At 27.9% G+C, this 13,906-nt stretch overlaps 1 protein-coding gene and 1 long non-coding RNA gene across 3 annotated transcripts; one reads left to right on the top strand and one right to left on the bottom strand.

Moving 5' to 3' along the window:
* Positions 1-415: 415 nt before the first annotated feature.
* On the top strand, positions 416-9,962 carry LOC140663601 (phosphoenolpyruvate carboxykinase [GTP]). Of its 2 annotated transcripts, none has more exons than XM_072887859.1 (7): positions 416-1,190; positions 3,550-3,810; positions 5,005-5,189; positions 6,112-6,506; positions 6,826-7,173; positions 7,262-7,528; positions 7,680-9,962. In XM_072887859.1, the coding sequence occupies exons 1-7, from the start codon at positions 961-963 to the stop codon at positions 8,136-8,138; spliced, it is 2,145 nt and encodes a 714-aa protein (XP_072743960.1). In that variant the 5' UTR covers positions 416-960; the 3' UTR covers positions 8,139-9,962. The 2 variants fall into 2 exon arrangements, with proteins under 2 accessions (XP_072743960.1, XP_072743961.1); XM_072887860.1 differs by lacking the exon at positions 416-1,190 and adding an exon at positions 3,173-3,454.
* Positions 9,963-11,909: 1,947 nt separating this feature from the next.
* LOC140663344 (uncharacterized) lies at positions 11,910-13,408 on the bottom strand. The gene is made up of 3 exons (XR_012046264.1): positions 13,025-13,408; positions 12,057-12,223; positions 11,910-11,978 (listed from the first exon to the last, which is right to left on the bottom strand). It is a non-coding gene; the product is annotated as an uncharacterized lncRNA (long non-coding RNA).
* Between the last annotated feature and the right edge of the window lie 498 nt (positions 13,409-13,906).

Below are 13,906 nucleotides of genomic sequence, written 5' to 3' on the forward strand. Positions count from 1 at the left end.
ATCAGTTATATAAACGTCAGCTAAATGTGCTTTACAAAAAATATAAATATTATAATTATTATAAATGTCAATGCATCAGGCACAAATGTTTCAATTATTATTGTTTTTCATTGTAGATGTAGAGAAAATTTTTCTTTACATAAATTTGTGCACATGCGTATGTATCTAATATTATATACATCATATTTGACACACACGTGCATACGTATATATATATATATATATATGTATATATATTTCATATCATATATATTACTTGTTTTTCAACATATATAATATGTTTATCGGAAATTTATATTACACATGGTAAATGTGACTTATGACGATAATATGATCTCAATGTTATAACTCTTTCCTTCTCGAGAAAAGTGACATATATATCGCCTACTCGTAAACACACGAGTATTAAGTAAAGTTTCTCTACGGATCTCATTATCAGTTATCAATGTTCCACACGAAACGCAGAACGTGCTCTTGGGTATCCAAATAAAAGACACGATCCTTTCATCGGAGCCGGATAATTGTGCGAAATGCGGATTGCGAATAGTGGTTTTACTCGTTTGACGGACGGTAAATAAGTCGTTCACACGAAACAGATAGCAAGAAAGTCGAGGCAAGCGTACATAAATAAAGTAGCGGGAACGACTTTCAGTATAAAGTTCGCCCGTTCAACCGATTTCGATTTAATACGAATTTAATCGCCATCGAATACCTTTCATGAACCGGTATCCGATCTAGTGATTTGGATCGTTGAGGGCACATTGACGTGTCGTTTAGAAACGCGTCAGCTGATTATTGTTCATGGGATCGTTCGAAACGTCACGATTTCACGCCCCCCACTAATCGGAAGTCTAACAAAGTGAACTCTTCTTATCGACCAATTGAACAGGAGGATCGCTAGGTCTCGCCGGCAAGCAAAATACATTCAGCTATCGCATATAAAGCAAATCAGTTTTGACAATGCCGCCTAAGATCTATTGTATCAGCTGGAAGAATCTGACGGGAGTGTCACGACGATCTGACAGCAAGAGGAATTTCTCCGTCAGACATTCCATTAAAAACCATTCGATCAGCTTACCTTCGATTCATGAGCTGCAGATTAATCGTTCTACGTATTTTTTCGCATCGTCTATTCTTATGAACAAAAAAATCCGCAGGATGCCGCACGTTATCGACATTTATAATTCACAGTAAGTACCTGTCTTCTTTTCTAATTTTAAGTATACGTAATTAAACAATGTAATATAAAAATATAATGTAATATAACAATGTAATATAAAATAAAATTAAGAGAGAAGATAACATAACTTTTCTTCTTTAGAAGAATTTGTCACATTTAATAAATAGTTTAATAGAAATAAAATGAATTTCAGTTCAAAGTATAATCATTCTATATTGATTTGAACAAGCATATTTATAGACAGACAAACACTGTTAATTTATTTAATTCGAATTGAATTGGTTTTCTTAAGAATATATTATATTAATTTATTTTATTAATACTCTTTCATTATATTGAATTTCTGATGTCAAAAAGTGAAAAGGTGAATTTTTTTTAAATACATATTTACATGATAATATAAATTAATAAAATATATCCAAGATTCTCTTTTCTATTTATAGATTAATAAATAAGCAATATATTTTTAGCAAGTATTATGATATCTACTTTCGTTGTGAATGTAAGACACATGCTAATGAACTATACTAATGAAAGATAATAAAAAATAAAGTTTTTAATACATTTTACGAATCCACACTATCGAACACGAAAAAGTGGCGAAGATACATGAAAAAAAACTTATTTTTTTCCATATATTTTATAAGAAAAAAAATTTATGTAATATCTCGCTTTTGGTATTGTAATTCAATTTGGCTATAATAGAGACAAGATAGCTTTAAATCTTGTTTATGCTCGACATCATGTATATATTTCAAGTTCAAAGACTCGTCATAAAGATACAAATCAGATTCTCTCTAAATAATGACAAACATGAATTTTTGCTAAATCATACTCTTTTGTTAATAATAGAAGGAATATTTTGGAATTGGAATTTTAATAGAACTATGGACTTTGAACAAAAATTAACATCAAAGAAATTACGTTTTAATTTTTATTATGATTTAACAATATTATTTTGGTTCAAATGTATCAAATAGGTTTTAGCTCTTTTTATCTCTAAACACTATAAACAAATAATAAAAATGAACACATGTAAACTAATAAACTAATAAACTCTGTAAGAAAATTGGAGGAATCGTAAATGAAACATAACTTCTAGTTATAATTCCAATGTTAACGATTTTGTATTTTCTTTCGATGTTTTTTGTTTATTTTTTCATTTTAATATTTTCTTATTTTACATACATTACATTGATATTTTCTCATTTTATTGTTTATTTAAAATTATTGATATTTATTTTTTTTAATCTTTTTTATTTTCTATTTTATTGTTTTTATTAAAGTATTACAATATAATAGCCGATGATATTAAAAGTATTGAGATTTTTATCAATCTTATTACACTTGATGACAGAATTATCAGAAAATAATATTTAAACTTATAACTTAATTTAACTTGTAATTTATCGCTATAAAAGCAATTAATTAATTAATTTAAATAGTAATATTCTGTCATATTATATTTTTGAACATATTCTGATTGAAATTAATAAATATTTTACTTTTCTAATAATAATAATAATAATTTAACAACAATTTTTTAAAGTTTTCTCTTATATATTTTATGTGTACAATTAAGTTTTGTTTAATTATTATAATTCAATTAATAATTATAGTAGAAAGTTTTATAATAATTGTGTAATAAACATACATATAAAGATAAAAGAAAAAGTTAAATAAAATAATTTTTAAACTGTTAAAATATTCACGTTTTATAACTTACTTAATTCTGGTTAGTTTTTAAACATACGCATATAAAAAATAATAGCGAGAATATTGTGCATTCTAGTTATTATTCAGTTTGTCTTATCTAATTGTTAATTAGTTATTAACCATAAAATAATAATCAGAATATTCTGACCTTTGACTAAACATAAACTAGTTATCATTTACTGTTTGACTAGTTTCTGGCTATTTTTCGTTTAGAATATGCTTTTTTAATAGCGTTTGCTATTAAAAATTAAAATTATCTGATATACTGATTAGTATAGCCAGCCATCTAAATAGGATTTTATCTAAAACATAATTTTTTTACCCAGTCGTTAAACAGTAAATTCAGAATACTAAAAACGGGGAACAGTTTCCGACTTGTAATTAGTTCTTTCCCGGACATTTTCCCAGTCGGGTGGCTTTAGTTCCGATTCATCAGCCGGACTCTTGGTTAAAACGATATTGTTTAATCATATATATTTTTGCGAAGAAAAAATTAAAAAAAAAAAATACAAATTTTAAAGAATCTGTTAAAAAGAATATTTATTGACTAGAAAAAAAGTATGGCAAATGTATAATATACTCAATATATTCACAATACATTTTCATTCATGCGACTTTGTTTTTGTTCAACATGTGTATGTGCACTTTTTCAGGATGCCGAAATTTATTGTAACCCATGCGGCGAAAGATCCGCTAATTAAAAATGGATATGATTATATTGGTAAAGTACCGTTATTAAACGCATGCTCGATAGAAATCTCATCGAAACTTCGTCATTACATCGAAGAATGCGCCTCGCTTTGCTGTCCTAAGGATATTTACATATGCAATGGTACAGATGTCGAATATATGCAAATGCTGAAAATTCTCCAGAAAAATGGAACTATCGAGAACCTGCCTAAATATGAAAATTGGTGAGTGTTCCATATTTATTTGTCACACAGCATTTTATTGCATTGTACATTTTTACCAAGTTTTAAATTTTCCTATTTCATTGTAATTTACAAAATTAATAATCAAAACTTTTACGAAATATTCTCTTAATACATTGATTAGCTCTCTCTTTTTCACAACAGAATAAAGTTGAAATAAAATACACTAGTTGCTTACTGATTTTTACTTAATAAAAAACAAAAAATTAATACTATATAATTTTCAATAACATGTTGAATCATTATTTCTAATGATCTATTTTAGGATAGATGAAAATTTATTAAAAAATACGTACGAAAATCAATCAGTATCAAAATCATATTGTATTTTATATTTTATTTTATTAATTTTAATTAATAAGTAAATATATAAAATGAAAAGGTTTCAAAAAGGTGTAAAGAGCTATGAAAATAACATTTAACGGTACATATCGATGTTTACAAATTTAATGTGTATATAGGCGGACGTTTCGACCTATCTTTAAGTCGTCCTCAGCGCCTAGCTTCTAACATATCGTAATTAAAAAGCCGGAAAAACGCTCACAAACTACATAATAAAATCGAATATGTGGCGGTACTAACGCAATAACCACATATTCGACTTTATTATGTAGTTTGTGAGCGTTTTTATTTAATTTTGCGTTGTTAGATTATTCTCTCTTTCTGGCTTTTTAATTACGATATGTTAGAAGCTAGGCGCTGACGACTTAAAGATAGGTCGAAACGTCCGCGCACACACACATTAAATTTGTAAACATCGATATGTATGAGTTAAATGTTATTTTCAATTATTATTTTTGATTATTAAATTCATATAATTTTCATAGCTCTTTACGCCTTTTTGAAACCATTTCATTTTATTAAATTATAGAGAGCTTTTCTACTTGATTAAGTAAATATACATTTTACAAAAATATATATTTAATATATATTTTACAAAAATATATATTTAATATTCTATGAAAAATAAATATATATACATAAAATATATGAAATATCTAAAATGTTTATTTTTTCGATTTTATCTTAATACTGGCCTATAGTTTAATGAAAAATATCATATAATTCATATATTAGTTATCATATATTATAACAGAAATTAAAATAGTAGAACTTTTATGGTACCAAAAAACTGATTTGTTATGTTTGTAACATGTTTATTTGTTCCATACCTAGTTGGCTGGCAAAAACTAATCCTGCGGATGTGGCACGTGTCGAAAAACGTACATTCATCTGTACAGACTTGAAACGGGACACTGTCCCTACACCACGTGAAGGTACAATTGGAGAACTGGGAAATTGGATCTCTCCGAATAATATGGAACAAGCTATCATGGAACGTTTCCCAAACTGTATGAAAGGTCAGTAAAAGTTTTATTGCATTTTAATGATTGGTTATTGAGATGTGTATATTACATGAAATATACAAGATGTCTTAAAACAACCTGTTTTTTAAATTTTAGTAGATTATCTGGCTTAGGTACAATTTTTTTAGTGAAAACATCGAGCTATCAATAATTTCCGAATTATAAATAAATGAAAAGAGAAGAGCTTTTTGTAAATTAAATTTTGTAAAGTTAAAAAATTCACGATATATAACTATATTCTTCGGTTAATTTTATATGGAGTTTATACTTTAATAAAATTTTAATTTAAGGTTTAATTATAAAGATATATAATTGAAAAAATAAAGTTTGTAAAAAAATTATAACTTTGTTATTTTCGCTGAGAAAAAATCGACTTGAAATTATTATAACAGAATCTGCTATTAAAAAAAATATCCGTTAATTTTTGGACATCTTATATATAAACGATATACCAAATATAAATATACAGAATGCTTGCGCAACATACGATCAGTAAGTCAGGTTGCCTATCTTGGCAACGACGATTGGCAGGGGCATGCTTTATCGACCTCGCATAATCGAAAAATAATAAAATCAGGGGATCGATCATGCAATTTTTTCTTTGTGAAAAGTGAAAAAATTACATGATTGATACCTTAAATGCAAATCCGGTAGGGAATGAGGAAACTGAGATCGGCTTTTAACATACAGTTTATAATTGTAATATTTAATAATATAAATAAAATAACATAGATAACACAATTAAAATATAATAACACAGATAAAATAAGAAATAAAATATAATAAATTTAAACAAAAAACCTTTTTTTTACTAATCTGTATGTTGCGGAATCATTCTATATGTACGTGTATTTTAAATAATAAAAAATCTATCTATATTGTAACACAAAAATAATTAAAATCTTTTATGATATAGGACGTACTATGTATGTGATCCCCTTCAGTATGGGTCCTGTAGGCTCCTCACTCTCAAAAATCGGTGTCGAAATCACCGATTCGATTTACGTAGTTTGCTCAATGAGAATAATGACCAGGATGGGAGAGAAGGTGCTCGAAATTTTGGGAAATGACGATTTCGTTAAATGTTTGCACTCAGTGGGCGTTCCAAAACATAATTCGAAAATCGATGTAAACTATTTATGGCCGTGCGATCCCGAGAGGACAATCATCCTTCACAAACCCGCCAACAACGAGATCGTATCTTACGGAAGTGGTTACGGTGGAAATTCCTTATTGGGAAAAAAGTGCTTCGCTTTACGAATTGGTTCGACGATAGCTAGGAAGGAGGGCTGGCTCGCCGAACATATGCTTGTATGTATCCTTTCTTATTTTTTTATAAATATATAAATATACTAGGGAGGATAAAAAATAAGGTTCCTTGTTTTATAATCATTTAATATAATTTCCTATTCAATAACAGAACGTATAAGACATGTTATATTGCAGTTATTGAATAGGAATTATAACTAACAGTTATATTATTGTTACTTTGTGTTTACCACTATACAAAAATTGGACTAGGTGTAGATTGTAAATAAAAATCATAATAAAATATGGAACCTTACTTTTTGATCCATCGTAGTGTAACAAACAATGTATTGTAAAATAATGTTTGCACACCTCGTTTCAGATATTGGGTATTACAAATCCTAAGGGTAAGAAACGATACATTGCCGCTGCTTTCCCGAGTGCATGCGGTAAAACAAATCTGGCTATGATGCAACCTAGTCTACCGGGTTACAAGATCGAATGCGTAGGGGATGATATCGCATGGATGAGGTTCGATAATGAAGGAAAGTTACGCGCCATTAATCCGGAGAATGGATTTTTTGGGGTCGCTCCCGGTACGAGCTCAACTACGAATCCCAATGCGATGAAGACCATCTTCAAAAATACCATCTTCACCAATGTAGCGTCTACTAATGATGGCGGGGTGTATTGGGAAGGAATGGAGAAGGAAATTGGTGATAATATCAAGGTATAAATAACGAGATGACACATATGAATAATTGTTCTTTAAAAAAATGTAAAAGATAAACTGTTTTTTTTTTTTAATTTTATCGTAGGTAACGGATTGGAGAGGTAATAGTTGGGTCAGAGGTTCCAAAGTACCAGCTGCTCATCCAAATTCAAGATTTTGCACTCCAGCTGTACAATGTCCGATTATTGATCCTTCTTGGGAAGATCCAGCCGGCGTCCCGATCGATGCTATACTATTTGGAGGCCGAAGACCGGAGGGCATTCCCTTAGTTTATCAAGCCCGAAACTGGCAACATGGTGTTTTTATCGGTGCTACAATGAGATCTGAGGCTACAGCCGCCGCTGAACATAAGGTATTGCAATACACACTAATCAACTTTTTATAGCAACGTAAACTAAATTATAAAATACATTTTAAATTTTAAATACATTTTAAAATTAAAAGAGTTGGAAAGTTTTGAAAGATTAATTGAGAGTTCAACTAAAATTAATATATTTTAATAGGGTAAAGTAATCATGCACGATCCATTTGCCATGAGACCCTTCTTTGGTTATAATTTTGGATACTATCTCGCCCACTGGTTAAACATGGAGCATGTGAAGAATACCAAGCTGCCAGCAATATTTCACGTAAATTGGTTTAGGAAAGATTCGAACGGAAAATTTTTGTGGCCAGGATTTGGTGAGAACTCTCGCGTTCTTGACTGGATCCTTCGAAGGATCGACGGCGAAGACATCGCCGAAGACTCGGCTATTGGCTTATTGCCAAAACCAGGATCTATCAATTTAGAAAATCTCAACGAAAACGTAAATATGCCGGAATTGTTTAGACTTCCGAAACATTTCTGGCAAAAAGAGGTCGAAGATTTGAGAGAATACTTCGATGCTCAAGTGGGAAGCGATTTACCCGAAGCTATAGCAATGGAACTTACTCGTCTCTCTGATAATATTAATAATCTTTAATTTCTTAATTTGATAATTACATTTTGATCTATAGTTATGTTCTTCAAGTATTCGCAATTTTAATATCAAATTACAAACATACAAAATTAGTAAATTTTTAAAGATAGTAAATTTTATATAGTAAATTTTTTTTTATCAGTATGTGAAAATAAATGTAAAAGTAAATGCGAAAAATGTAAAAAAATCTGTTTAATGTAAGTACAAATGTAAGATGCAGAAAAAATAAGTAACATTAACAATTTTGCGTTATAGAGAGAAAGGGGATTTAATTATGATTATGGTTATAATTACTTACGTAGAATAAAAAAAGACGTAACTTTTTACATACAAAAATTATATTTATTTTGAAAATAGATTTTTTTAAATTTAATTTGGTTAAATTTTTCTTTGACAAAAAATTGAAAGATTGATATTTTTTTTAATTTAAAATAAATAAATATTATCAGGGTTCTCTTAAAAAATAAACTCTAATCATTGAACAATATAGGCAATAGAGAGCAATTTATATCATACGAAACAGGATGGGTAACAATTGAGAATAATAAATTAAGTCGTTAATACAGTGTAATTGTTTCTTGTACTGACAAATATTTTATATGATAACAAAATTTAATCGCAATTACACATATGTCTCGTTTAGTAATATATCGGCCCTAAGAACTAATTAGGTATAAATTATTATTGCAAGTATTTTATCGCAACTACGCAAAGTAATCGCAAAATCGACGTTATCCCGAAAATAATCAATAAATATAAAGCAAATTAAATTAAATTAAATGCGAACGTTTCGAGCTCTATTTGAGTCTTTCTCAGCGTAAAGTATTAATTATAAATAAAATGTCTTTACAGAAATATAAATATATATTAAACTATAAATGAATTAGACTAATAGTCTCCGACGAATGTTCAATTAAGATGTGCAATCAAGATGTCAGTATTCGATCGACCGCCACATTACACCATACTGAGTCAAGAAATAGGATCAACCGGCACAGAATATTGTTAAATCGATTTAACTGTCATTGTATTCGATTCAATATTCTCGGGGTAATGACTTTACTTAAATGTTGACATCTTGATTGCACATCTTAATTGAACATTCATCGGAGACTGCCCAAAAACACTGCTATTAGTCTAATTTATTTATAGTTTAATATATGTTTATATTTCTGTAAAGACATTTTATTTATAATTAATACTTTGCGCTGAGGAAGACTCAAATAGAGCTCGAAACGTTCGCACTTAATTTAATTTAATTTAATTTGCTTTATATTTGTTGATTATTTTCGGGATAACGTCGATTTTGCGATTACTTTGCGATAAAATACTTCCGATAATAATTTATACCTAATTAGTTCTTAGGGCCGATATATTACTAAACGCGACATATGTGTGATTGCGATTAAATTTTGTTATCATATAAAATATTGATCAGTACAAAAAACAATTACACTGTATTAACGATTTAATTTATTATTCTCAATTGTTACCCATCCTGTTTCGTATGATATAAATTGCTTTCTATTGCCTATATTGTTCCGTGATTAGAGTTAAATTTAAAACATTTTTTTAATTTCTTTTTAATGTCACATCTTTAGTGTCTCGATAATTAAAATGGTGTATTATTAAAATAAATGAATATTTTTTAAATAAATATATAACATAAAGTTTTGCTATTCATTTATACCATTAAAGTTTATTCGCATTGATCACGTCGTTGGATTATTAAAAATATGTTTGTCCGATAATGATAAAACTTATAATAATTTAAAAATTCGTGACATATAAAATGTTAAATAAAATACATAAGATATTTGATAAAAACTGCATTTTTTTGCTTTTATTTTATTTCCTTGCCTTTACAATTTTTTCATATGAAAATAATTCCCTCTCCCTTCTCTCCCAAAATTTAATTTATTCTTATGCTTTTTATGATCTCTGTGATAGAGTTATTTGCTAAATGCTTTTTAAATGTGATAAAATTAAAAATATTTTTTAATTTAAAAAAATGTAATCCACTCAATTAATTTGATATAATTGGCATTAAAACGTCTTGCAAATAGCTTGAAACCTTTTTGCTTAAAACCATTTGAGGCAGTTATCAAAGTATTAATATTAAAATTATATTATAAAATCTATCTTGATCGATTAAAATATATCTTCAACATATATAAAAAATATTAGAGACAATAATCTGAATTGAATTTGTTTTCTTAGTCCATCTCAATCCATGTACATACAAGTGCTTACTAGAATTAGCATTACATTGAGTAACTAATTAAATATTGTCGATAATAAGCATTGGATTTATAATTCATTAGGTTCAAAGTTATAAGCAAATAAATTAAAATACATACATATACATATATGTATATATATATATATATATATATATATATATATATATACATATATGTATATGTATGTATTTTAATTTATTTGCTTATAACTTTGAACCTAATGAATTATAAATCCAATGCTTATTATCGACAATATTATATATATATATATATATATATATATATACAATATGTAAGAACACGATGTGGCGGGAAAAGGAAAGCGTGAGATATGATACGAATGCGAGAGAGAGAGCGTAATACAGCACTCGGGAAAGAGAGATGGAGCAAGAAAGAAGGATAGCGTATGAGCGTGAGATAGCGCAAAAAGAAAGAGATATCCGCAAAAAAGAAGGAAAAGCGCAAGAAGGAAGAGAAAGAACTATTTTTTAATATAAATATAAATTTTTATTTATAATTTTATACGAGCATACACATATATGTATGTACGTGTGCAAGTTGTTGAAAATGTTTTTAATTAATAAAAATATAAAAGATATATAAATTTATAAAGATATATATATAAATAAATGTAATATATAAAATGTAAAATATAATATAATATAGAATCAAAAAAGTAATAAGGCGTGACAGAGCCAAACAGTGGTAATATTTAAGAAAAACAAAGTAATTTCTTACGTAGATATAATATAAATAAACGAAATAACGGTGCAATTAAATCACAAAGTAAACGAAACAATGTATATTCGTTACAAAATTAATTAAAAAATGGCGAACATTTAAGTTTAATTTTTTCCGCCTTTTTCGGCGCAAAAAAAATGAAAAAAGAGTCTAGAACGATTACATAATTAGTATAAGAAATTGAGTCAGATAAATAAAGAATATGAATTAGTCAATCAATAATAATGTATAATATTCAAATGGCGCTGTATGAATCTTACTAATTGTTCTAGAGCATAGTTTCTCTCTAATTAATAAGTTAGGAGGTCCGTTTTGTAAGATGAGAACAATAGTCGATAAGAAGCTCATGTTGCGAAATAACGATTGTAATAAAAGTGAGAAATTTAATAACTATATTATAACATAATATAGAATATAAAATATAATTTTAAAGGGGCACCTTCTGAAACAGAAAAGACACATTTTATTATTATTTTTTAAAAATATATATATATAATAATAAAAATTTTTATTTATTATAAATACTCACGCACTCCAAACTCAATCTCTTATTTGATAGCTTGTCCTATGGAGACTCCTCAGCCTCCATGACTTTGCTGGAATTCGATGAAGAAAGCCAGAGTGGTTCCTCTTCAAATACTTCATACGGCAACTCTCCAAAAAGCCTCCGCAAGCGAAGATGATCTTCGTACTGTTCAGAGTAAAGTTCTTCATTATTTCGAGCCTCAGGAGTGTCACCCCAAAGGTGTGCCAGCTCCCATTGATCTATTTCGCGATAATGTCGTCGAAATGTGCGCATCAACTGACGGTGAGCAATATTCATATATCCGTCAATTTGGATCTCCGACGAGGACTTGTACTGTAATATTATTGTAATATATTATTATTATCATTATTATTAATATTATATTATTATTAATATGAAAAAAATACTTACATTTTGAAATGCGACTAAGTTCAAAACCGCTCTTATCAATCGATTGGCGATATCCCTTCCCCACCACGCCGTGTAACGCTGGTTGCGATCAAAAATTATATTGATCAATGATGGCATGATGTAATAAGGCATTACTTTTCAACGTAATATATTTATAAAAAAGCTCTCTACGAAATCATAACATTAAAGATGAGTTGAAAAGGTATAGAGAGCTAATAAATTCATAAATAAAAAAGATGATGAAAAATATTATTAGAGTGAAATCAAATTTAATGTCACATTATACAAAAAGCGTAAATTTATAAAATTAACGTAACCAATTTAAAGAAATTATTTAAAAGCAAATAATTAAAAAATTAAAAAATCTGGTAATCAGAAACGGACGTTTCGGTTTGATTTTACAAGCTTTCTTCGGTGCAATAGTTAACAAATAATGATTTACAATAGGATAAGAAAATCTCATAGTGTAAAGTCCGAGCATTACAGAGTCAAGTAATATAAACCACTTCATTCGTATTATACAAACTTATAGCATCTTTCTTATAACAATTCCTCTGGTTTGTTAGTTAAAAGGTGTGTTAATAATAGTGAATTTGCTACATTTTTGTCTGAAAAACACCGTTAATTGCACAAAATGAATGTATATGTTTATGATATGTAAGTCCGTATCAATATAGTTCAATAACTGTAACGATTGTGGAATGAGCATCTTAATTAATGTGTGTAAAACACATGTGCGTTAACACGATTGTCGAAACGTTCGCTTCTGATTACTAAATTTTTTAATTTTTTAAATTTTGATTTTTTTAATTATTTAATTATTTAATTGTTTTTAAATAGTTTCTTTATATTGGTTACGTTAATTTTATAAATTTGCTTCTTGTAAGGTCATTTTGAACTTGATCTCACTCTAATATATTATTTATCTTGTTTATTTATGAATTTATCAGCTTTCCATGCCTTTTCACCTTTAATCTTATGTTTTCAACGTAACTTCTTCACGTACTTTATTCGTTCACCACCGGACAATTTTAATTCCTTTAAAAATAATGCCGGTAAAGATAGAGCGTCGATATGTGTTTGATGTCACGGTAAATTATATAATGTCGCAAACATCGACGACACTGTCATACCGAATCGGCCTTTATATGTTGAGGAAGCTTGTTCCACAATCGTTTCACGTAACTACTAAACTGTCACAATAATAGAATAATTTATTTAATATATATTTGAGTTTCAAGATAAGGTCGAGACCCAGCAAACACAGACACATAACTGTAACATTGCCGCAATATAACAAAAAATAACAAGTAATATAAAATGCGTTCGTTACATGCAGGAGGAACAAAGGAAAAAAAGGAGAAAAAATTATACTTTCATTTTGGTTTTATTTTATTTCTTTAAACATTCTGTTATATGTGTACGTATTAAGATTCATTATATATATGTATATATATATATATATAAAACTTTTAAATATCTCTCTTCTATGAATATGTAAAATTGCATTTATAAAATATATATTTATATAATGTCAAGTACATTTAAATAAATATCGAAATAAAATAAAATAAATTTCATTGTCCGCATTAATTTTATTTTCAAACAAATTCAATTTATTAAAAGTAAATTAAAGTTATTATTTCTCTGTCTCTCTCTCTCTCTCTCTCTCTCTCTCTCTCTCTCTCTCTCTCTCTCTCTCTCTCTCTCTCTCTCTCTTGTGAGAATAATATTTTTTTAAATACGTGTATACATATAATAATTTCCATAATTATAAAAAATATTTTAATAATAACATACCTATAATATATTTTATAAATATATATACATTATATATACATTTATTTTAT

Source organism: Anoplolepis gracilipes, chromosome 3, assembly GCF_047496725.1.
Source record: "Anoplolepis gracilipes chromosome 3, ASM4749672v1, whole genome shotgun sequence".
NCBI lineage: Eukaryota > Metazoa > Arthropoda > Insecta > Hymenoptera > Formicidae > Anoplolepis > Anoplolepis gracilipes.